This window comes from Prionailurus bengalensis, chromosome D3 (assembly GCF_016509475.1).
Source record: "Prionailurus bengalensis isolate Pbe53 chromosome D3, Fcat_Pben_1.1_paternal_pri, whole genome shotgun sequence".
Classification (NCBI taxonomy): Eukaryota; Metazoa; Chordata; class Mammalia; order Carnivora; family Felidae; genus Prionailurus; species Prionailurus bengalensis.
The window spans coordinates 9,155,017-9,177,123 of NC_057356.1; the positions used below are offsets into that span (position 1 = coordinate 9,155,017).

At 53.1% G+C, this 22,107-nt stretch overlaps 2 protein-coding genes across 8 annotated transcripts in view; one reads left to right on the forward strand and one right to left on the reverse strand.

Moving 5' to 3' along the window:
• Positions 1 to 6,339, forward strand: part of CUX2 (cut like homeobox 2) — a 264,392-nt gene extending 258,053 nt beyond the window's left edge. For 4 of the 5 annotated variants that reach the window (XM_043557589.1, XM_043557586.1, XM_043557587.1 and 1 more), the window contains one exon: positions 3,295 to 4,474. In XM_043557589.1, the coding sequence (XP_043413524.1) occupies positions 3,295 to 4,096 (802 nt within the window). In that variant the 3' untranslated portion in view covers positions 4,097 to 4,474. Of the gene's footprint in view, positions 1 to 3,294; positions 4,475 to 4,503 lie in introns of those variants that run through there. The other variant, XM_043557590.1, reaches the window with a different exon arrangement.
• A 263-nt stretch (positions 6,340 to 6,602) lies between these two features.
• PHETA1 (PH domain containing endocytic trafficking adaptor 1) lies at positions 6,603 to 21,413 on the reverse strand. Of its 3 annotated transcripts, XM_043557592.1 has the most exons (5): positions 21,220 to 21,413; positions 20,177 to 20,409; positions 19,680 to 19,763; positions 18,733 to 18,876; positions 14,372 to 16,973 (listed from the first exon to the last, which is right to left on the reverse strand). In XM_043557592.1, the coding sequence occupies exon 5, from the start codon at positions 16,953 to 16,955 to the stop codon at positions 16,308 to 16,310; it is 648 nt and encodes a 215-aa protein (XP_043413527.1). In that variant the 5' UTR covers positions 16,956 to 16,973; positions 18,733 to 18,876; positions 19,680 to 19,763; positions 20,177 to 20,409; positions 21,220 to 21,413; the 3' UTR covers positions 14,372 to 16,307. The 3 variants fall into 3 exon arrangements, 2 of the variants coding, with proteins under 2 accessions (XP_043413527.1, XP_043413526.1); XR_006293866.1 differs by lacking the exons at positions 14,372 to 16,973; positions 20,177 to 20,409 and adding an exon at positions 6,603 to 7,270 and having other exon boundaries at positions 21,220 to 21,400; XM_043557591.1 differs by lacking the exon at positions 20,177 to 20,409 and having other exon boundaries at positions 21,220 to 21,410.
• Positions 21,414 to 22,107: the final 694 nt, after the last annotated feature.

Here is a 22,107-nt window from a genome sequence, read left to right on the forward strand (position 1 = left end):
TATTTGGGGCACAAGCCTGAGGAGCCCTAACAGCCCACTGAGACTCGTGTCGGGGCCCTGATTTGGGGCTCTTGGCCTCTCTCCCCGCAAGGCCAGAGGAACCTCTCTGGCAGCCCCTTAGCCTCCACCCTCCTGGAGGAGTGAGTGATTGCTGTTTCTATGGCTGCCTCCCACTCACCAGTCTCTAGTCTTGGGAGTCCCTGGCCTGCAGTGGTGGCTGGGCCTCCTGGGAGTTCAGTCCCAGGGCCGGCTGGGGGCATTGACTGGATTCAGTTCCTGAGTTCATTTCCTGAGTTCAGGGGAGAGCGCTGCGGAGAAGGCTTGGTGGAATTCTAGGGACCATCTTTGGGCCCCCTCCTCCCACCAAGCCTGAGCAGGAAAGGTCTCTGGTGTCCGTGTTGTGCCAGACGGGAGAGTCTACCAATGTATTCCAGGGGCAGAGAGAAGGTGTCTTGCTCCCTAAGGAAGAAGAGGAAGGAGGAGCTTAGAAAGGTGAAACATTTGAAATCTCTGTCCACAGCCCCGACACAGGCATCACACAGACCTGAGTTTAGTTCCACCTTGGCCGTGTGCTCTTGGGCAAGTCACTCTATTTCTCTGAGTCTCATCCCTATTTTACAGATAAGGAACCTAATACTCACCCCACAAATGCTGAATCAAGGATCAAATGAAAAACTTGACGCATAAATATGTTGTTAAATATTACTGCTTATGATCTGGCTCAGACTTGGAGCCTTCTAAACAGCAAATGACATAGGTCCTTAAATCCTTATATCCCCTTTCCCTTCCTGGGGGATATGGGGATATCCTCTCCCCTCTTGTTCCCCACAGGAACTGAGCACTCCACTTTTATCTAACATATTCATTCAACAAATAGTTAGCAATGTAAGCACAGTGATCCAGGATCTGGAGATACAGGGGTTCAAAGCCAATATCCCTGGCCTTATAGAGCTTAAAATTATGAACCAGACAGTGTTACTACAGTTTAATTGCTATAAAACAGGAAAGAATAAGGGGCTAAGGAAAAAGAGAATTCCGTCCAGGGAAGACTTCCCAGAAGAGGTGGCATTTGAGCTGGGTTTTGAAGGATGACAAGGAGTTTGCACCAAGAAGCAGAGAGAATTACACTCCCAAAAGAAACTGCTCTCAAAGAGTTATAGAAGAATATATTGTTTCATTTGGTAAATGTTTATTGAGCACCTACTCTGTACCAGGCACTGAAGAAAACAAGACAGAGTCCTTGCCCTTAGCATCTCTTACAGACCAGCAGGGAAGGTCACTATTAAATGAGCACTCATATTAATGTATCATTACGAACTGCAGTGAGCTCTGGGAAAGGTGAACAACAGGATGTTTTGAGAATAAATTACCAGGGAGACCCTGCTATAGATTTAAGAGTCAGGAATAAAAAAAAAAAAAAAAAAAAGGCGGGGGGGCACCTGGATGGCTCAGTCGGTTGAGCTTCCGCATTCAGCTCAGGTCATGATCTCGCGGTCTGTGAGTTCGAGCCCCGCTTCGGGCTCTGTGCTGACAGCTTGGAGCCTGGAGCCTGCTTCAGGTTCTGTGTCTCCCTCCCTCTCTGCCCCTCCCCCACTCGCCCTCTGTCTCTCTCAAAAATAAACGTTAAAAAATTTTTTTAAAGCGATTAAAAAAAATAGAAGAAAGAAAAAGAAAAAAGACTAGTTTATACTATGGTGTGAATGACTAGTCACCTCACATTTATATTTGAGCTACAGTTCGGAAGTTCTGATGATGGGACTTCAGGCACTGAGCCATTCTAACCCCCATCCGATCAATCCCACCTCAGTGGAAACCACTAGGGCTCTCCCTGGTCCCAGCAGCTATTCCTTCTAGAGGAGACTGAGGGTGAAGGTAGAGTCCCTTGAAAGGTGGGCAAGGCCACCTTTGTGGAGAGACTGGGGACTGAAGCAAATGACCCCTCACAGTCCTTCTAGGCCCAGGATCCTGGGATGGCACTCCATCCCCAACCTGGGCAGGGAGCCAGGGAGGCAGGAGAGTATAGCCAGATAACTGGGTTCCCGGCCCAAATGCTCACTCTGTGAGCATGTGCCTCTCTGAGCCTTGTCTCCTGTATCTATAGGAATGAGACTAGTATCTCTCTCATGAGGTTATTATGAAAAATAAATGAAATAGTCTGCAAACAGTGTTTGGCCTGGTGCCTGATACATGATAAGCACCCATTATTATGATGTTTATAATTACAATTTAAATTGTTAGTATTATATATCAGTAACATGTAGTTTAATATAAATGGGCAGAGGGCCACAGCATTGAAGGTGCTGAGGAAGCCCTTTTGCTCTATGACCTTGGACAAGCCGTTCGACCTCTCTGACCCTCATTTGTCTTTAGGAAGATCATTGCCGGGGTTAGCCCCAGTCCAGGCTCTTCTTGCTCTCCAACATGTGTCAGACCAAGTTTCCCTCTGACAGCAGGGAAGCGGTCGAAGCAGGGAGAGAGAGAGAGTGAGCTCTGGACTGGAATTTGGGCTACCCAGGTTCTGGTCCTAGTCTGCCGTGCGCACCGTGGCGGTCCAGACAAGTCACTCTCCACACTTCCCCTTCTGGGCTGACGTCTCAGAGTCCCTCCAGGAAGGAAGCAGAGAGTTGGGGCCACAAACTAGATCTGGGTTTGGCTTCAAGAAATACTCTAGACTGGTGCCGTCCAAAAGAAATATAATGCGAGCCACGTGGCATTTAAAGTTTTCTGGGAGCCACATTAAAAAAATAAATAAAAAGAAACACACGAAATTAATTGTAATTTGTTTTATTTAGCCTAAATAACCATTTCAATGTGCAGTTAACATAAAAACGTAATTCATGAGACCTTCTACTTTTTTCGTAGGAAGCCTTCAAAATCCAGTATGTATTTTCACCCTTAGAGCACATCTCAGTTCAGACTAGCCACGTTTCAAATGCTCAAGAGCCACGTGTGGCCAGTGGCTACTGTACTGGGCAGCACAGGTCTAGGTCATGAGCTTTGGGATCCAGCGGTCCTGAGTTCAAGCCCTGGCTCTGCTCCTTGCTGGCCGTGTGACCCGGAGCAGGTCGCTCAACATCTCGGAGGCTTGTTTCCTCCTCCGCGAAGTAGGAATTATAATAGCACCCGCTAGTAAGGTTGTTGACGGGGCTCACTCAGATGCCGCCTGCGAAGAAGCTTAGTGCTTAGTGAGCCCCTGGGGAAGTGGGTGGGGACAAAATGCCACTTGTCGAGATCGAATCTAGGGTTCGCCAGGTCCCCCGGCCAGCCCTTCGCTCACCGCCATCTCTGCCCCAGGTCCCGGATGCGCCGGGAGATGTTGGTGGAGGGGACCCAAGACGAACCAGACCTCGACCCCAGTGGGGGTCCCGGCGTCCTGCCACCAGGCCACTCCCGCCCAGACCCTACCCCACAGAGCCCTGACTCTGAGGCTGAGGACCAGAAGCCTCCTGTGAAGGAGCTGGAGCCTCAGGAGGGCTCTGAGGAGCGCGTCATACCCCCGACCACCCAGGACAAGGCCCAGGTGAGGATTAAGCAGGAACAGACTGAGGAGGATGCAGAGGAAGAGGCGGGAAACCAGCTCCGGGACCCAGGGGAGCCAGACGAAGGCCAAGGTTCCCCCAAAGAGGCGCATCCCGACCATCCGGGTAATGACAGACTCCCGAAAGTGGCCCCAGGGCTCCTCCTTCCAGGCGGGACCACTCCAGACTGCCCCTCACTGCAGCCCCCCCAGGAGAGCGAGGGTGGGGAGCGGCTACACCCGGACCCTCTGAGTTTTAAGTCGGTCTCCGAGTCCTCGCGCTGCAGCCTGGAGGTGTCGCTGAACTCACCCTCAGCCGCCTCCTCACCGGGCCTCATGATGTCTGTGTCACCTGTCCCCTCCTCCTCAGCCCCCATCTCCCCATCCCCACCCGGCGCCCCTCCCGCCAAAGTGCCGAGCGCCAGCCCCACTGCCGACACGGCTGGGGCCCTGCACCCCAGCGCCAAGGTGAACCCCAACTTGCAGCGGCGACACGAGAAGATGGCCAACCTGAACAGCATCATCTACCGGCTAGAGAGGGCCGCCAATCGGGAGGAGGCCTTGGAGTGGGAGTTCTGAAGGCGGCCGGGCCCACGAGGGCAGGGGGCACACGGGGGGCCGCCCTTCCCTCTCTCACTCGCTCTGCCAGGCAGGGTGGGGGAAGGAAGGGAGGAACTCGACCATCAAAATGTGGGCAGCAGTGTGATGCAGTTTACGTTTTCTGTCGTAACCCTAGTTCTGGGACGCGGCGCAGGAGCGGGTGGGGCGTGTGCCACCACCGCCTCTCCTTGGCACCCGCCGCCCCGCGGGGCGCCCCCTTCTCCACCCTGGCCTCTCTGCGGGAGGCACAAGCGATGTGGCACCACATTCTCACCTGGAAACTCCAAACTCTTTTAGAAAAATAAATATTTATAGACCTCTTTTAGATATTTTAATAAAGGATCCTTTGGAATTTATTCCCAGCCAATGCTGTTTTGATATTACAGAGAGTTATAAAATCAGGATGCGGTCACAACTGTTGCGAAGTATACACCGAAGTTGTGTCGTTTTTGCCACTAGATGAGATTAAAAGAAGACAATTGTTCAAAGCCATCACAAAACACTCTAAGACTGACCAAAATTTAGATGACCCTTGAACTCCGGTCTTTTGCCACATCTGTCTGTGAGACACAGCACACTGCTACTGCCCTTCCAGAAACCGTGCTGAAAAGAGAAAGTCCAAAAGACTCTAAACGAAAACCTCAATGCCGTTGAGGATGTGTTTCATTCTGGTGGTCTGTTTTGCAACCTTGATAACACAGAACGTCCCGTGCCCTTGTAAGTGTTGTAGAGATGTGGGCTGTGGCCGGCCATCCTACCCGACATGTGACCTGGTACAAAACAAACTACTTCTCGTCCCTCCAGTCAGAAGCCTGTGGGCCACGGAGGCCGGACACCCAGCCTGTCCATCTGTAGACGAGATGTGTTTCTGGATCCTTTGGAAAGCTGGGCGTGGGGTCGGGTGATTGGAGGGCAGCATTTGAGCCAGAGTGACCCTGTTCCCCAACCTGAATCGTGGCCACGGCACAGGAAGTTTCCCCACTGGCTTTCCAGAGCAGGACTGTGGCCACCGTCTCTCCCTCCCTGTGTTTTAAGAAAATAATAGCGATGGTCGTCCCACGAGCGCCCGGCACCAAAAAGTAGATTCATCTATCTAGAGACCCCAGCCCTCCTTCTTGCCATCTTCTCTCTCAAGTTGACCCAGGTGCTGTTTCTGGAAGGCATCTGCAACTCCCAAGTCCAGAACAAAGCGAGAAGGTTGAGTTCATGGCGTGGCCACCGTACCCCAGCCTCTAAGTCTACCCTCCTGCCTCCCGGCGCACGACCTTTTGGGGAGCAAAGACTCCATCCCCCCAACTCGGAGAAGCCCTTCCTCTGGCATCTTCGTCGTCAGGGTCTCTGCCAGGAGAGTTCCCAATTTGGATGGAACCGCCACCGTGTTGGTTTTTGACTCTCTCCCTCTCTCTGTCTCTCTCCCGTTTTTATTTCTTTTCCTTTTTCAAACTGTCTGTGGGAAGGCTGAGTTGGTTGACTCCCCAGCTGAATCCAGAATGATGATGAAAAGGTGGCCATAATCGGTACCAATCCAATGCCAGGGGGAGACGGCTGGTGGGTCTCAAGGATGCAGCAAGCATTTCGAAACGAGGCCAGTAAAACCCAGTGATCAGAAGGGGACAGTTGAGGGCTGTTCCAGAAATCTCAACTCTCATGCACCCAGCCCAGGCTGCAGTCTCCACACCAATCAGTGAAGAACAACGCAAACCCTGCAGGAAAACGTCCTTTTCCACACACCCAGGCTATGCATTGAAGAGTTTTCCACTGTATACATTTTTATCCAGAGGAAGGTATTTTTATATTTTGACAATAGGAAACAGTGACCAATTTTCAGAGTAATCAAATCTGGAACAAACGAAACATCTCCTTTTAGCCACCGCCGCCCTGTCACAAGACAACCGTGAGGGAACACACCGCTTTCTACTGTCGAAACCCATCCAACATTGAAACCCAGGCTCACCCGTAGACTACAGATCTTAGAGGACTAAATCTGGCTTTTGTGTGACGGGATTTGATTAAGCACTTAGGATAGTCTTTTGAACACAGAAATCCTGTTGTACTTAAAGCTAGCAGACCCATGAACAACTTTGTCAGGTTCACGTCCTATAACGGTAAAAACAAAACAAAAACCCACAAAACCGTTTCTATGAGAGATTGATGAACTTTGTTTAAAATTTTAAAAACACGTTCTGTAAACGCGTCGCTCAATACAGAATTGTATAATAATGTCTGGGTGTCCTGCTTGCTTTGTTCTGCAGCTGGGGAGGCAAATCGGGGGTCCAGTCTGGCCCTCAGAGGCATTTTACAAAACAGTGTTTTTTAAAACTGACCTTTTAATTAGTTTGCCACCATTAAAATATGGGGGCGTGTCACATAAAAATCTCAATTACCGGCTTCTCTTGGAAACTGTAGATCTGTCTGGCCACGCTGGACCAAAGTTCCAGTGTGACCGCAGCTAGCTGAGGAGCAGATCCCCCCCTTTAGACAGGACATTTGCCTGTGAACTGCGTCAGCCCTCACCTGTGCCCCTGCCTGGGTCCTACGGACATCTCTGTTGGTGATTGTGCTACGGGCTCCAGCAAAGGGAAATGGAAGGATTGGAATCCATTTTTCTCCTCAGTGCAGCAGGGTGGAATCAAGTTAAACTCTGGGGCCGAGATCATGCCCTGCCCCCAGATCAGTGGCCACAGGTCATGGCCCTACGACCAACCAGTTTACAAGCTGTGCCCGCCTCAATGGAGTGAGTAGCAGGTGCCCCCCGCTTCCTGATAGGAAAATGCCAAGAGGAGCTTCCTAGTCACCAACACAGCATCGCCCCTATCCAAGCTGTATAACTAGGGCCTTGGTTTCCCCTTCTATGAAAATGGAATATCACAGCAGCAAGCTCAGAAGGTGATTATGAAGAATAATCATGCTTGTAAAATATGTAAGACTATATGGCACGTAAGGGCTCAATATTACTTACTGTTATGATGAGGGAGGCGTTGCGTTCTTTCAACCTATGATAGTGAATCTGTGCATCAGGCTGCAGGAGGTTTGTTGCTTCTTGACCAGTAGCTTCAAGAGAGTCCCTGAAGTGGCATTACTCACCCATGAGCCAAGGCCACCTGGTGTCCCAAGACAGATCTTTGCTCTTTGTCTAGAAACCTTCTGTACGACCTTAAAGTGGGAATAAAATTGTTAATTGGTTAGGATAAGGAATTGCTCCAAACCCAGCAGGGTGGCCCCTAAGACACCCAAGCACCCCATCCAGGGAGGGTGGGCAGCATCAGGTAAGGCCATGGCCCCTATCCATGGATGTCCCAAGCTAGCCATTAAGGGTGACGTTTCAGGCGGTCCTGGCCTTTGCTCAGAGTTGGAGAGGAGAAGGATGAGAGTCGAGAGCTTGGGGCGAGGGGCCAGACCTCCTCATTTCAACCCTGGCTCCACCTGTCGGAGCTGTAGGACCTTAGGAAAGTGTCTAACCTGCTCTGTGCCTCGGTTTTCCAAGCTTTACAGTAGAAGTGACCATAGTGGGACCTTCCCTGTAAGGTGGTTGTAAGGATTCAAGTTAATCAAAGCCAAGGGCTGCCCCTTTGGACCCTCGGTTCACAGCTCTGGAAAAACAGAAGTCAGAAATCCCTAGGATGTGGCCCCATGGTATAGTGGCAGTCCCCGTGGCAGGAGAGGAGAAGCCACATCTGACACACACTAGCCACCTAAGAACCCTCAGAAGCAGGTGCCCCCAGCCTCTGGGAACTAAAGCTCCATCCTGGGCCATCATCTTTGGTGTTGACATTGTCTGCAGTTGCTTCCCATCTGGAGTGGAAAATGCAGTAAAAACACAGAAATGTGGAATTCTGAACTAGGGAGTAAGGGCAAGTGGGGAGTGGAGAGACCAGAGAGGAATGAGAAGGCGGGGAAGGCTTTGGAGGAAGGTGGTAGTAGGTTTAGATCAGGGGACAGGGCAGAGCACAGAGCTGAGTTGGGGGCAATTTGGTGACCATTGATCTGGGTAATACGTATTTATTGAGTGCCTACTGTGTGCTCAGTGACTCAATGGCAGAAACATGGGTAACCATGAGTAGCATGAGTAAAGGGGTCCAGAAAGGCTTCCTGGAGGAGAGGACATCTCCGGTGACACCTGAAATAGGAGTTAGAGGAGAAGCAAGGACAAGAACATGAGGAAATAGGTCCAAAGGAGGCTGGAATTTGAAGTTGGGGAGGAGGGAGGAAGAGGGATGAGGGTCAGATCCTGAAGCCCCCTGGAGCATGGTGGGAAATACGCCTTTCTCGTGAGGGCACCCGGAGCCTTGGACGGTGTGAGGCAGGGGGTTGCTATGGTCAGACTTGCAGACTTAGGACGTTTGGAGGTTCCATCTGCCTGTGGAGGCAGCAAGCCAGAGGAGAGCTGCAGAGCCCAACCCCACCGTAGGCCCTGACCCTTGGGCCTCTGCGGTCCTTGCTTCCCACCCCTGCCCTCCTTTTGCTCCTAGTTCCTGCATTGGGCCGGCAGCCCTACCTCCCGTCTCCTCCCAGTGAATGAACAAGCCGGACCTCACCTAGCTAGCTGATTGACCCATGCCTGCTAGAGTAGTTATTCTAGAGATCATTCTAAAGGCCAAGCTCTCCACAGCTAAAAGCACAGGGTATGTGTTGCCCTAGAAACTGGGCCGCCTTTGCAGGCGCCCTGGAGGCTGAAGTCACCCCTGCAAACCCAAGAGCGGGAGGGATGGGGCAGGGATCACCACCTTGAGCGACATTAGCCAAGGTGACTCCTCACCCCAGGTCAGTTTCCCCATCTGCCACAATGAAGGGATAAGACAGTTGGTTTTATGACCTTCTCCAGTCCCCCAGGGTTAGTTGTTAAAAGCACTGGGTTTTGGTTTGTCCGCTATCAGGTAATCAAAGGTCCTTCCATGAAAGTCCGCTTCCTTATCTGTAAAATGGACAAGATCATAATAGTATCTGCCTGTGTTTGTTGTCTGTTACCATATAACAATGCCAAAACTTAGTGGCTTGAAACAGTGAACATTTATCTCTCACTCTCCGCGGGTCAGGAATTTGGGAGTGGCGTCACTGGGTGGTGCTAGCTCCTGGGTCCCTCTGGAGGTCACCATTAAGCTGTCATCCGGGGCTGCAGTCATCTAAAGGCTGCTCTATCTAGGGCTAGAAAATCTGCTTCCAAGATGGTGCTCTCCCATGACAGGCAGGCTGGTGCTGGCCATCCCTGGAGGGCTTCAGTTCCTCTGTCAGGGCTGCTCATGTGTCCCCACAAATGGCAGCCAAGAGTGAGCAAGGCAGAGGCTGCAGTGTCTTCTGTGACCTAGATTTCCAAGCCCCACACGGGCCTGCTGTGATTCCGTGTGGGAGGGGACAACACAAAGGCACGGACCCCAGGAAGCAAGGCCCACCAAGGCCCATCATGGGAGCTGGCTACTACACTGCCTTAGAAGTTTCTTTCAGGGGTGCCTGGGTGGCTCAGTCGGTTAAGCATCCAACTCCAGCCTGGGTCATGATCTCACAGTTCATGAGCTCGAGCCCCGAATCAGGCTCTATGCCGACAGCTCAGAGCCTGAAGCCTGCTTCAGATTCTGTGTCCCCCCCTCTCTCTGCCCCTCCCCTGCTCATGCTCTGTCTCTCTCTGTCTCTCAAAAATAAAAACTTAAAAAAAAATTTTTTTTAAGAAGTTTGAAGATTAGGGGCGCCTGGGTGGCGCAGTCGGTTGAGCGTCTGACTTCAGCCAGGTCACAATCTCGCGGTCCGGGAGTTCGAGCCCCGCGTCAGGCTCTGGGCTGATGGCTTGGAGCCTGGAGCCTGTTTCCGATTCTGTGTCTCCCTCTCTCTGCCCCTCCCCCGTTCATGCTCTGTCTCTCTCTGTCCCAAAAATAAATAAACGTTGAAAAAAAAAATTTTTTTTAATAAAAAAAAAGAAGTTTGAAGATTAAATGAGCATTTCCTAAGCTGTGCCCCTAAAATCCCTGTTTTCTACTCAAAATGCAGCTTCCTAAACCCTGCCCCAACCTACTGACCCATAATTCCAGGAGCCAGGGCCCAGGGATCTGCATTTTAAGACCTACCCCCAGGTGACTAGGCCATCATAGGTGTCAGTAAATGGGAGGCAGTTCTACTTATTTCATTTTGTTGGCCCCACCGGTGTGCCAGGCTCCAGGAAAGATGCTGGTGAAACAGAAGAGCATAGGTGCACAGAACGAGCGTTCACTGGGCGTCTTGGCATAGGCTGGAACACTTGGGTTGAGAGGGATTTTGAGCCACTTAAAGATGTGCAAACAGTTTTTTGGGAAGATCCAGAGGAAACCCTGTGAAATCAGCCGGGCTTTGGACCACTCCACCTTCTCTCTCTAAGGCTGCCTCACACCCAATTTAGTCTGTTCCCCCCAACTCAAAGTTCCCGGACCCGGCGCAGCTCAGCTTGTGTCTGAGGACCAATTCCTGCCCAGGCAACCACAGGGAGGGAAGATTCAAGGGAGGCGGTGATTGGCATCTCAGAGCCACGCCCTGGGGGGCGCACCAGCCGCAGACCTGGTCCCTGCTGTCCAGGAGCTACGGGGCTGAAGGCCCGGGTGCCCTGCCCTGGGCGCTTGACCCCACGACCAGAGAAACCATAACAACTGTTCCCTCGGACCATGGAGGGAGTGCAGTGGCAGCGGCCACGGCACCCAAGTGCTTCCAGAGCTGCTCCGGGTTGGACAGCCAGACAGCAGCTGCACTGCCCCCAGTTGCGCTGGGCGGGGCTGAGGCGGCTCTGACCCTCTGTCGGGAGTGGGGACCCTCTGTCGGGAGTGGGCAACTGTTCCGAGGCCCTGAGTTCAAAGCAGTTCATGGGCCCACCGTTTAAAGCGTCTTCATTAGAAAACACAAATTTGGAGCTGGGCTTAAGCAGTTTATCTTTTTTTTTTTTTTTTTTTTTTTTTTTTTTCTGAGAGTGTGTGTGTGCAAGCAAGAGGGGGAGAGAGGGAGACAGAGAGAGAGAGAACGAATCTTAAGCAGAGGCTTCATGCTCGGCACAGAGCTGGACTCGGGGCTCAGTCTCACAATGGAGAGATCGTGACCTGAGCCGAAATCAAGAGTTGGATGCTTAGCCGACTGAGCCACCCAGGCTCCCCAAGCAGTGTTTCATTTTACTGCTACTGAAGGTTTCTATTTAGATGCCAAGATTTTAGAAATTTCAGTATTTGTTCGCTCAGAAGAAGGGATGGAAGGCTTCCAGGGAAAGGATGTCACAGGAAATACCACTCCTGCACTAACCTTCACCCCACTGTGCTGACAGTAGCCCTATGTTGGGTCACCTAGAGCCACACTCCTTAGAGGGGACAGCTGAAGTCACTCAAGCTTACCTGCTAGGAAGCCTCTGGCTGAGGATAACAAAAAAGTTTCCCTCAAAGCTCAGCATAATACACTCTAGTCCCATCCATGTTGTTGCCAATGGCAAGATTTCATTCTTTTTTATTGCCGAGTAGTATTCCATCGTATATATACGCCACATCTTCTTTATCCATTTGTCTGTCAATGGACATTTGGGCTTTTTCCATACTTTGGCTATTGTTGATAGCGCTGCTATAAACATTGGGGGGCATGTGCCCCCTTCGAATCAGCATTTTTGTAGCCTTTGGATAAATACCTGGTACTGCAATTGCTGGGTCATATGGTAGTTCTATTTTTAATTTTTTGAGGAATTTCCATAGTGGCTCATAGTTTTCCAGAGTGGCTGCACCAGCTTGCATTGCCACCAACAATGCAAAAGAGATCCTCTTTCTCCACATCCTCGCCAACATCTGTTGTCGCCTGAGTCGTTAATGTTAGCCATTCTGACAGGTGTGAGGTGGTATCTCATTGTGGTTTCGATTTGTATTTCTCTCATGAGGGATGTTGAGCGTCTTTTCATGCGTGTGTTGGCCATCTGGCTGTCTTCTTTGGAAAAGTGTCTATTCATGTCTTCTGCCCATTTCTTCACTGGATTATTTGTTTTTTGGGTGTTGAGTTTGATAGGTTCTTTATAGATTTTGGACACTAACCCTTTATCTGATATGTCATTTGCAAATCTCTTCTCCCATTCTGTCAGTTGCCTTTTAGTTTTGCTGATTGTTTCCTTTGCTGTGCGGAAGCTTTTTATCTTGATGAGGTCCCAATAGTTCTTGTTTTTATTTCCCTTGCCTCCAGAGACGTGTCTAGTAAGAAGTTGCTGTGACCGAGGTCAAAGAGGTTGCTGCCTGTTTTCTCCTCTAGGATTTTGATGGCTTCCTGTCTCACACTTAGGTCTTCCGTCCATTTTGAATTTATTTTTGTGTAGGTGTAAGAAACTGGTCCCGTTTCATCCTTCTCCATGTCACTGTCCAGTTTTCCCAGTACTATTTGCTGAAGAGACTGTCTTTTTTCCATTGGATATTCTTTTCCTGTTTTGTTGAAGATTAGTTGGCCGTACAGTTGTGGGTCCATTTCTGGGTTCTCTATTCTTTTCCATTGATCCGTGTGTCTGTTTTTGTGCCGGTACCATACTGTCTTAGTGATTACAGCTTTGTGATACAGCTTGAAGTACGGAATTGTGAAAAACAACTTTGGTTTTCTTTTTCAACATTACTTTGGTTATTCAGGGTCTTTTCTGGTTCCATACAAATTTTGTTCTAGCTCTGTGAATAATGCTGGTGTTACCTTAATAGGGATTGCATTGAATGCGTAGATTACTTTGGGTAGTATTGACATTTTAACAATATTTGTTCTTCCTATCCAGGAGCATGCAATACTCTTCCATTTTGTGTGTGTGTCTTCTTCAACTTCTTTCATAAGCTTTCTCTAGTTTTCAGTGTACAGATTTTTTTACCTCTTTGGTTAGGTTTATTTAGGTATCTTATGGTTTAGCAACTAAAGTTTAGCTGATCCCCGAAAGTTCAATGGGAGCAGTACAACTAACCATTTAGGGTGGATGGATATGGGCAACTGGCCTATAACTTCCAGCCTGATCGCCCTCCTTGAGGTTCTCACCCCAGCCTAATTGGCTTCTCAGAATATTTCCACTGCATATATAACAGTATCCCCCACAAGGACTAAGGACAATTTCCTCTACTTTGTCATGCTTCTGGGATGTTTTAGTCATCCTTAGACCATGTGCCCCAAACATGCCCCATCGGTCAAGAGGACACACTGACATATAATCAGGCGGGTGCCCAACACTTATGTATTAACTGTCTCCCCTCCCCCTTTCAGTTGCTTGCAAGGAAACATTCCAGCCCTAAAAAGCCTAGCAGATGAGGGCACTCTTGTGACCCTCCCTCTTGGGGCTCTCTCCTGCTATTTCCCCCATCCTATACCCCAGGCCCTGCAGAGGTTGTGGTCACAAACACCACAGATGGCACCCTGACTCAGCTTGTGTGGGGAACCACTTCCCCAGCTCCCATGTCAGCTGTGGTCCCAGGAGAGGTGGGAGTAATTACTCAGCATACACAGAATGCTCACAGTGGCCTGATTCCCTGACCTTGATAGCTTTCATTTCTTATTCTTGAACTTGTCCTGTGGACCGAGGACTATAGGTTGCTCATCCTAAGCCACATTTTCCTAAATGTGCACGATTTTTCCAGGCTGGCAAGGGAGACATGTGACTCGGGTTCTGAATCCACGTTAGAGGACCTAGGGCCTAGTCCATCATGCTGGATGACCTTGGGCCAGCCCCTTCCCATCTGTGAATCCCCCATTAGCCCAGCAAACAGGCTCCACGAGTCTAAGATACATAGCATGAGCACCACTACCGTGCTCATAGCAGACATCACTAATCAATTACAGAATCTTTCCCCCTGAACTAGCATTGGTTCCAGAATTCCCGGCACTCCAGGCCCCCGGGCAGGCACCACAAACTGATCAGTGAGCAGAGGCAAGTTCTGACTCTTCCGTTTGCCATCCCTGACGCCCCTCCCAACTGTCAGACCTTCAGCCCACTTGACTTTTAAATCCTCACCTTTCCCTCTGCCTTCTCTCCTCTCGGAAAAGGAACTTTGCAACTCCCATCCCCCCTCAAATTCTAGGATTCGAGAGGTTTACATCCCTGCTCTGACACTTTTCAGCTATGTGAACTTAGCAGCTTTCTTAACCTGAGTCTCAGTTTCCTTATCTGTAAATGGAGTTGGTATCTGTCATAACAGGTTGAGAATGTGCCTGGCAGGTATCGGGCATGGGGCACTCAGCACACACTAGTCACTTCTTTTGTGGGGCCTACTCTACCAGGCAAATCAATCAAAGATTTTGATGGGAAAAAAAGGACACAATCAGCCATTACTTGACAACTTTTTATTTCAGCCTTTACATCCTCCTTCCAGGCTGCCGGATATCTCTGTCCCCACCCAACTGCAGAGGCAGCCTGACCCCATCTTGTGCTTTTGGGGGGGGGGGGAGAGGGGAAGGGGATAGGCATTGTACCTTTATAGAGCTTGTACACCTGCACCAGGATTGGGGTCAACACCTCACCCCACCAGCTGGGTCTGGCCAGGACATGGGCTCTGGGCAGCTCATAACCTCTGTAGAGACCCAGAATCTATGAACAAGAGCAGCCATCCCCCACCTCCACTACTCAGGACTCAGGGAGGAGGAGATGGGAGTGTACAAAGACCCCAGAGGCACCTGTCAGGAGAGCAGGACTTGCTGGGGAGAAGGTAGAGAACCTGGTGAGATTCTTGAGGTGCCTTTGTCTCCAACCAAGGCTCCTGGCCCTCTTCCTGGGGCCAGTGCCAACTGCCCCCCACCCCCAGCCAAGCCCAGAGCTGGGGCACCCCATCCCTTCCAACTAGCCAACAAGAAACAAAAGCAGCAAAAACGCCAAGCTCCATTGCTAGGGAAGAAAACCACCCTAAGTATTAAAAATTAAATTAAAACTGAAGCCCCAGTCAACTGAGCCAGCAGTGAGCTGGTGATTGCAGACACAGACAGCCCCCTTTCTTCCCCAAGCTCCAGGGTCTCCAAAGACAGCAGGAAAGGGCCTCAGGGCCAAGTCTGTCTGTACCCAAGAGAGACCGTCTGGGGAAATACAGGTTGGGGCATATGTGTCCTCAGGTGGTCCCCATTGTGGGGTACTGAGGACTGTAAACATAACCCAGCTTGAAGGCCGGGGGGTGTCCCAGCCCCCCCGAGATTCTCCCTGGATGAAGAATGGCCACTGTGGTGAGTACAGTGAAACAGCAGTCGGCCTTGAAGCAAATCAAGACCTGGTCTCCCCATCAGAATATCGGGGGTGGAGGTGGGCTGGGGCTGTCATGGAGCGAGGGGGTTCCAGAAGCCAAACACAGCTTGGCAGCTGTTTCTTTGCTGTACCAGATCAGCACCTGGGCCTTTTCTGGGTGCTGAGTCAGCTCACAGCCACCCCTCCCTGGGGAAACCTGCTGGAAAGTCAGTTCAGGCCACGGCTGCCTAGCCCAGGACTGGACAAGGTCAGGTGAGCTGAGAGGCCCCACCCCAGGCTCTGGCTCCAGGAGAAGCAGACGAAGGATGTGATTAAGGAGTGTCAGGAGGGCATGTGAGAACCGCCACAGGGACACAGACCTGGCTCAAGCCACAGGGCAGCTACTGCGCCAGGAGTACCTTCTCAAGGCCTGGCTGACGCCCAGGGTAAAGTCCGGCCCGGGCCCCACTCCAAGCCAAGAGCCCTTGGGACTGGGCAATCTCACCATACGCGTCTCGCAATAAAACCTGCGCCTGCGCCACCTTCTGCAACTGCTGCTGGAGACGGCCAGGCGGCCTGGAGCAAAAGGAGGTCAAACCCAGGTGTGGGGTGGCACAGCCAAGGCTCGCTCTGTCCACGTCGTGGTCCAGTCAGGAGCCGCCGGGCCCAAGGCTGACGCCGGGCATCGCCTTTCAGGCCACAGATCCTCATGTAGTCCCAGTCACCCCAGCGGGGACCCGTTACCAGCAAGAGGCCTTGGCCGGGTGACTCCGGCGCCGCCTGGGGTTAGAGTTCCCCCGAAACCAGCCGTCGGGCTTCAGGAGGCTCCCCCAGGCCCTGGATCCTCCGTGGAATCGGGGGCTTGGCCCGTGCGGAGTCACACCAGCCCTAAAGCAGCCCTCAGAACCCAGCGTCTTGTCAGAGCAGAGTCCCGGAGAGCGGGGCCACCGGATTTCCCTCGGGACCAGGCCTCCCGGTCTCTCTCCGGGCAGGGCCTGTGAGGCTGGGGCCCGCGTCTGGGGTCCGTCCAGAAACAGGCCCCCCACCCCGGCGACCTCAGGGCTGGGCCCGGCTCCTGAGCCACTGGCTCCTCAGCGCCCTCACCTCCTGCCCATACCACTCGTGTAGCCGGGCAAAGGAGGCCGCGTGGAGGGGCCCGTTGGGCGCCGAGGCCCGCCGCCGGGGGGGCAGGGGCGGGGGCACGGGGCCAGGCCGCGCGCCGGCGGGGGGCTCGGCGCTCCACACGGCACAGCCGTTCTCCTTGGGCGGGAGCGCGCGGGGCCGGCGCGGGGGCAGCGGGCAGCCCCCCGCCCGCACGGCCGCCAGCTGCTGCTCCAGCTCGCGCACCACGAGCCGCAGGTAGTCGAAGCTGGCCCGCGACAGCGCCTTCACCCAGCCCTCCATGGCGGCCTGGCTCTCGGCGGCCAGCACGTAGGTGCGGGCCCGGGCGCCCGCGAAGCGCACGGCGAAGGCGAACTCCTCGGCGGCCTCCACCAGCTCCACCGTGCAGCCCTCCAGGATGATGACGCCCACGGGCTCGCGGCTGGCCGCGTCCTCGAAGTAGAAGAGCATGTTGCCGCGCAGCACGAACCAGCGGCGGTGGTAGGCCGCGTGCCGGCCGCCCTTCTTGTACAGGAAGCCCGCGTTGTCCACCGGGGCGTCGCAGGTGGCGTAGAAGGCCAGGCTGCGCTCGTTCAGCTTCATGGCGGCGGGGGCCGGGGCCTGTCCCCAACCAGCACAGCGGTTACTCACGCGGCCGGCCGCCGCCACCGGGTCACCCGCCCCCGCGCGGCCTGGCTGCCACCCTCCACGCCCCTCTTGCGCAGGCGAGGACGCTGAGGCTCCCCGGGCAGAGGCGGCCTGCCCGGGCTCACACAGCTCTTCAGGAGCAGAGCCAGGGCCCAAACCCTGACCAGGCCCAGAGGCCACCTCCAAAAGAATACTGTGGATGACTAGCGCATGCCAGGCGTTTTACAGATATTAACTCATTTAATCTCGCAGCAAACCTCAGCTAGCAGGGACTAGCATCACCCCTGTTTGACCGGCGGGGGAACAAAGGACAGAGAGGTTAGTCACTAGCAGAAGGGCACAAAGCAAGTTGGGCGAAACTGAAATTCAAACCCAGGCCTCGGTTCAGGCACTGCTGTTTTCATCATCCCCTGAAACCAGACCGGCTGTCTCTCCGTGGTCCCTTTCAGGTCCCAGCTCTGCTTTCATAACTCAGCTTTGACTTGCCTGGCCACGAAATGGGGATTTGAACGGAACCTATTTCAGAGGGCTGCAGAGACTCCATTCATCAGACATTTATTAAGCACCTACTATGTGCCAGGTACTGTTCCAGGCACTAGGAATAGAGCAGGAACAAGATCACTGCCCTTGTGGTACTGACATGCTGGTGGCAGGTGAGGAGGCCAGACAATTAACCAACAGGTGAAATGTCTGCCAGATGGTCTTCAGTGCTGTAGAAAATACATTGCAGGGAAGGGGCCAGGGTTTTAGGGACAAAAGGAATGTTTGATTTTAATGAGAGTCAGGAGAGTACTGAGAAGTAACATCTGAGCAGAGACCTGAAGAAGGTGAGGGACATACCAGGCTGAGGGAACAGCAAGTGCAAAGGCCCTGAGGTAGGCACCTGCTGCTGTGCTTGAGGAACAGCCAGGAGGCCGGTGAGACCAGAGCAGAGTGAGGAAAGGGAGAGGCAGAAAAGGCTGTTATGAAATGATCCAGGTAAAGGGGACAGGGCTTGGCCCACACTTACAGGGAGGGGATGGGGAGAGCATCGTGTACTCACTTAAAGCAGAGGACTCTAATTCTATACATTTGGCCCAGTGATTTTTATATACTTCCCTGAAAGAGTACATGATGGGGGCAACATTGGCCAGACAGGACTTATTGGGAGGTGGACTGTGGGCCCCCAAGGTGGCCATACCTTCCCTGGGGGTTTTCCATGGCCACTTCATTGGGGCTTCTGTATAGGACAGTAGCTATATTTTTCAAGAGACAGAGCATGTAAAGTCCCTGGATTGCAGAAGGTGCTCAATTAACATTCATTCCCCAGCCTGGGTGTTGCCTTACTCAGGGCTTGGAAGAATGAGGTATGGCTGGTGACTCTCCTGGGAGCATCTGGCCATAGTGGGGCCAAGCCAGGCAACCAGAGCAGAGGGGGCAATTGCTTCCAACTGAATCCACCTCATCTAACTTGCCTGGGCAGTCAAGGAAAGCTTCCTGGAAGAGGCAACACAAGCTATGACTGACCTAGCAGCAGGGCCAAGGCCAGAGGCCCTGAAGGCTCAGGGTGTTTAATCCCTGCTCTGCCTACCTGACAGACTGCAGACACAGGCTGCCCTGCTCTAAGCCTCAGTTTCTCTCTCTGCAAAACAGGACTCATGCATTCTACCCAACACCCCAACAACTCCATGTGGACCCTGGCTCCATTTCTCACAGGAACCACCCACCCTACTTGCCCCCATCTCCCTCCTACCTCTCAGGCCACCGCTTGCCTCCCTGCCCTCTGCCCAGTCTGGTCTCGGCTTGCTCTTCTCTGGGTTCAAATGTCAGCTCTGTAGTGTCCAGGATGCGTGACCCCGGGCAAGCATTAAGCTTCTCTGGGCCTTTGTTTCCACATCTGAAAAATGGGATCATAACAGCACCTAAGTCAGGGTGTTGTGACAGTGGCATAGTGACTATGTAGAAGGCACAGAGTATGGTGCCCGGCACACAGCACACACTCAGCAGTGGTAGCTGTAGACATTCTTCGCAGCCTTGCCAAATGCTCTCCTCAGCACTCCGTCTCAGCAAATGGCTTTAGCTTCTCCCCTCACCGCCACTCTGCACCCATCAGGCCCAGTTGATTCCCACCCCCCGCAACCTCTTCCAAATCAGTGGCCTAATCTCTGCCCTCTACCACCTCCCCACTCTAGGTCTCTATTGTCACTCGCCCCGACAGCTGCAGTCACCTCCTGTCTCCCTGCTTCCACACTTGCCCCTTCCCTGTCTGTGTTCTTCAAGGTAAGAGCCAAACTCCCTCCTAGGCCCCTCCCCTGACCCCACTATAATCCATTCCCCACAGAGGGATCCTGTTAAGATAAGTCCAACCACACCCCTCCTCCACTATAAACTCTCCCATGGCTCCCTACTTGTCCCAGTATTAAATTTGGTCCTCCCCATGGCCTCCAAGTTCCCCTCCCCTGCCTCTCTCCCCCTTGCTCATTCAGCTCCAGCCACCTGGCCTCCTTGCTGTTCCTCAAACACAGCAGCCTTTGCCCCTCTGTCTGGACTGCCTTTCTCCTAGCTTCACACGGCTGACTTCTCATCCTTCAGTTTCAGCTTGACCATCACCTCCTCAGGGAAGCAGTCCCTGACCACCCTGTACACATGAGCCCCCACCCCCATCCCCCGTCACTCTCCTGTACGCCAACCTGAAATTACCTGGGTTGTCTTTGCCTGTTCTAGGAGGGCAGAGGGCTTTTTGCCTGGATTCCAGTGCCTGGCATGTAGTTGGTGCTCAAATACCTGTTGAATGAATCAGACGATTATCTTCTGAAACCCCTCAGAAGGGATCTTCTGATCCCTCCCATAAGAAGGGATCTATTCCTCAACCTGCACACATAGGTGTGGAAAATGGAGACCGAGAGGTGAAGTAACTTGCCAAAGCCACAATGCTATACCCAGAGTCATATGCTCTAGGCAACCAGCACAAAGGGGCTGATCTTGGGGTCTCCTCACCCCATTGACAGCCAAGGAAGAGCAATTTACCTGATGCTCAGCAGCCCTCCTCCCGCTACTGCCCAAATGGGGCCAGCCTGGCCCAAGGTCACCAGCCAACCCTTGCCTCCTCCAGCCCAGCTAAAAGCGAGAGGGAAAGAAGCAGCAGGGGTGTGGGCTCTGGCCTCTGGGAGGTTCTGGTCACGCATTTATCTCCTCACACTCATGCTGTTTTCCAGGAAGTTCAGAGTCCGCTATGGGCACTGCTGTTGATTCAACAGCCCATGGCCAGGCAGGAAGCTAGAGGGAGTCTGGCCTCCCTCTGGTTCCAGGGCCAAGCTGTCCCCTCGGCTTAAGACTGTCACTTCACTTTCGCCAGCCTCAGTTTCTTCATCTGCCAACTAGGCTGTGGAGTGGGTCCAATGGGCTAGAACGAGGAACACCCACTGGCAAACTATGGGAAAGGCACCAAAAGCACTGCCTCAGTGAGTCAGGCTGAGCCTCACTTATAAAATGAGAATATTAATATCCATCCCTCTGGGAAGGAGTGAATAAATCCTGATGAGCCATTCTGCAAAATGTTTAGCAGGTAGTGAGCATTCAGGAAAGATGCTGTCCAAATGGCAAATAATTAGCTCAAGGTCTCCAGGGACACAGCTGACCCAGAACCCAGGACTCTGGGGAAATTGAGGCATGACAATTTGGCACACAATTCAAGAAGCCAGACCGCAGGTGCTGAGACTGAATCCAGCTGCCACAAGTGTCCCCTAACAGTGGGCATGGGGGACAGGGTGTGGCAGCTACAGGCAGAAAAAAAGTGCAGAGAACCCTGAAGGGCGCCTGACCAGCGCTTCCCCGAGCAGGGCCACAGGGACGCCAGGACCCCCGCCCCAGGCTCTAGGCTGCCCCGCTGGTTCTCCAGGTCTGGCACTGTTCCCGGCTGCCCTCTGTCCCTTTGTGTCTGGTGTGTCCCTTAAAGAACATCCAGAGCCCCAGATGAGGTGGTCAACGGCAGAAGGTGGGAGCCAGAGTTCCGCCAGAGGCGGAGGCCCCTTATGGGGCGGGGGATCACCGGCCAAGTTCGGCCCGGGCAGCTGGGATCCCTAATGGGTAAATTACCAGTGACGTGGAATCGCAAATGAGCAGCTGTCCAGCAGAGGTCTCCCCAGACGGCCGGGGGACCCCGAGGCCCACGACGGCCCGAGCCCGGTCCCGCGTCCCCTTGCAGGGCCGCCCGTAGGTCCCCCCACCAGGCCGGCCTTACCTCGCGGAGCAACCTAGGGAGGCGGCGGCGGCAGCGGGACGGGATAAGCGGGGCCAAAGGCGACCCGGCCATGGCCCGGGACCCGCTCGGTGGCGGCGGCGGCGGCGCTTTGTCTCCGGGGCCGCCCGGCCGGCGCAGCCGCGGGAGAGCGCCACTCGGACGGAAGGAGGCGGGGACAGCCGGACTGTCCGCGACCCGCGGGCGCACCCCTTTAACCCTTCCCAACCCACCCTTGCCAGGCCCGCCCCCGCGTTCGTCCCACCCCCGGATTGGCCAGCCCCGGCTCGACACGCCTCCTGGGTTCGGCACGCCCCCGTTGGCACGCCCCCAAACTACTCTTAAAGGGACCGCGACTAGTTCACGAACACTCCCCCTCCCCCCGCCTCCCGCCGTGCCTTATCCCAGAAAAGAGGCCTAGATCCCTGAGATCCCACGCGCTTCCATGGGTAAGGACTGAGGGCGGATTTGCCCGGAAAAAAACTCTGGGGTCTTGGGCGGGACCAGTCGTTGCAGCCCTAGGCCTGGAGTCAGAGCTCCTCCCTGGCTAGCGTTGCTAGGTTTCGCAAATTTAACTCCCTGCTAAATCTGACAAACAACTATGCTGAAAATTTGTAATTTATTTTAAAAATCTGAATACAGCACATTTTGGACGTTTTGACAAAGTCAGTAGAGGACTGTATTATATGCATAGGGTACCTGGCAACCCTACCCCTTGCCCCATTGAAGAGGGAAAGTTCACTGAATTGAGTTGGAAAGGCGTGAATTCAAGTCCCCCTGAGTCATTTATTTAATCACTGTGGGCCTTTGAGAAGTCACTTCACTTCCGTAGGCCTGTTTCCTCAACTGTAAAATAAAAACATTCATTGTATGTAAAATTCATGGCACACA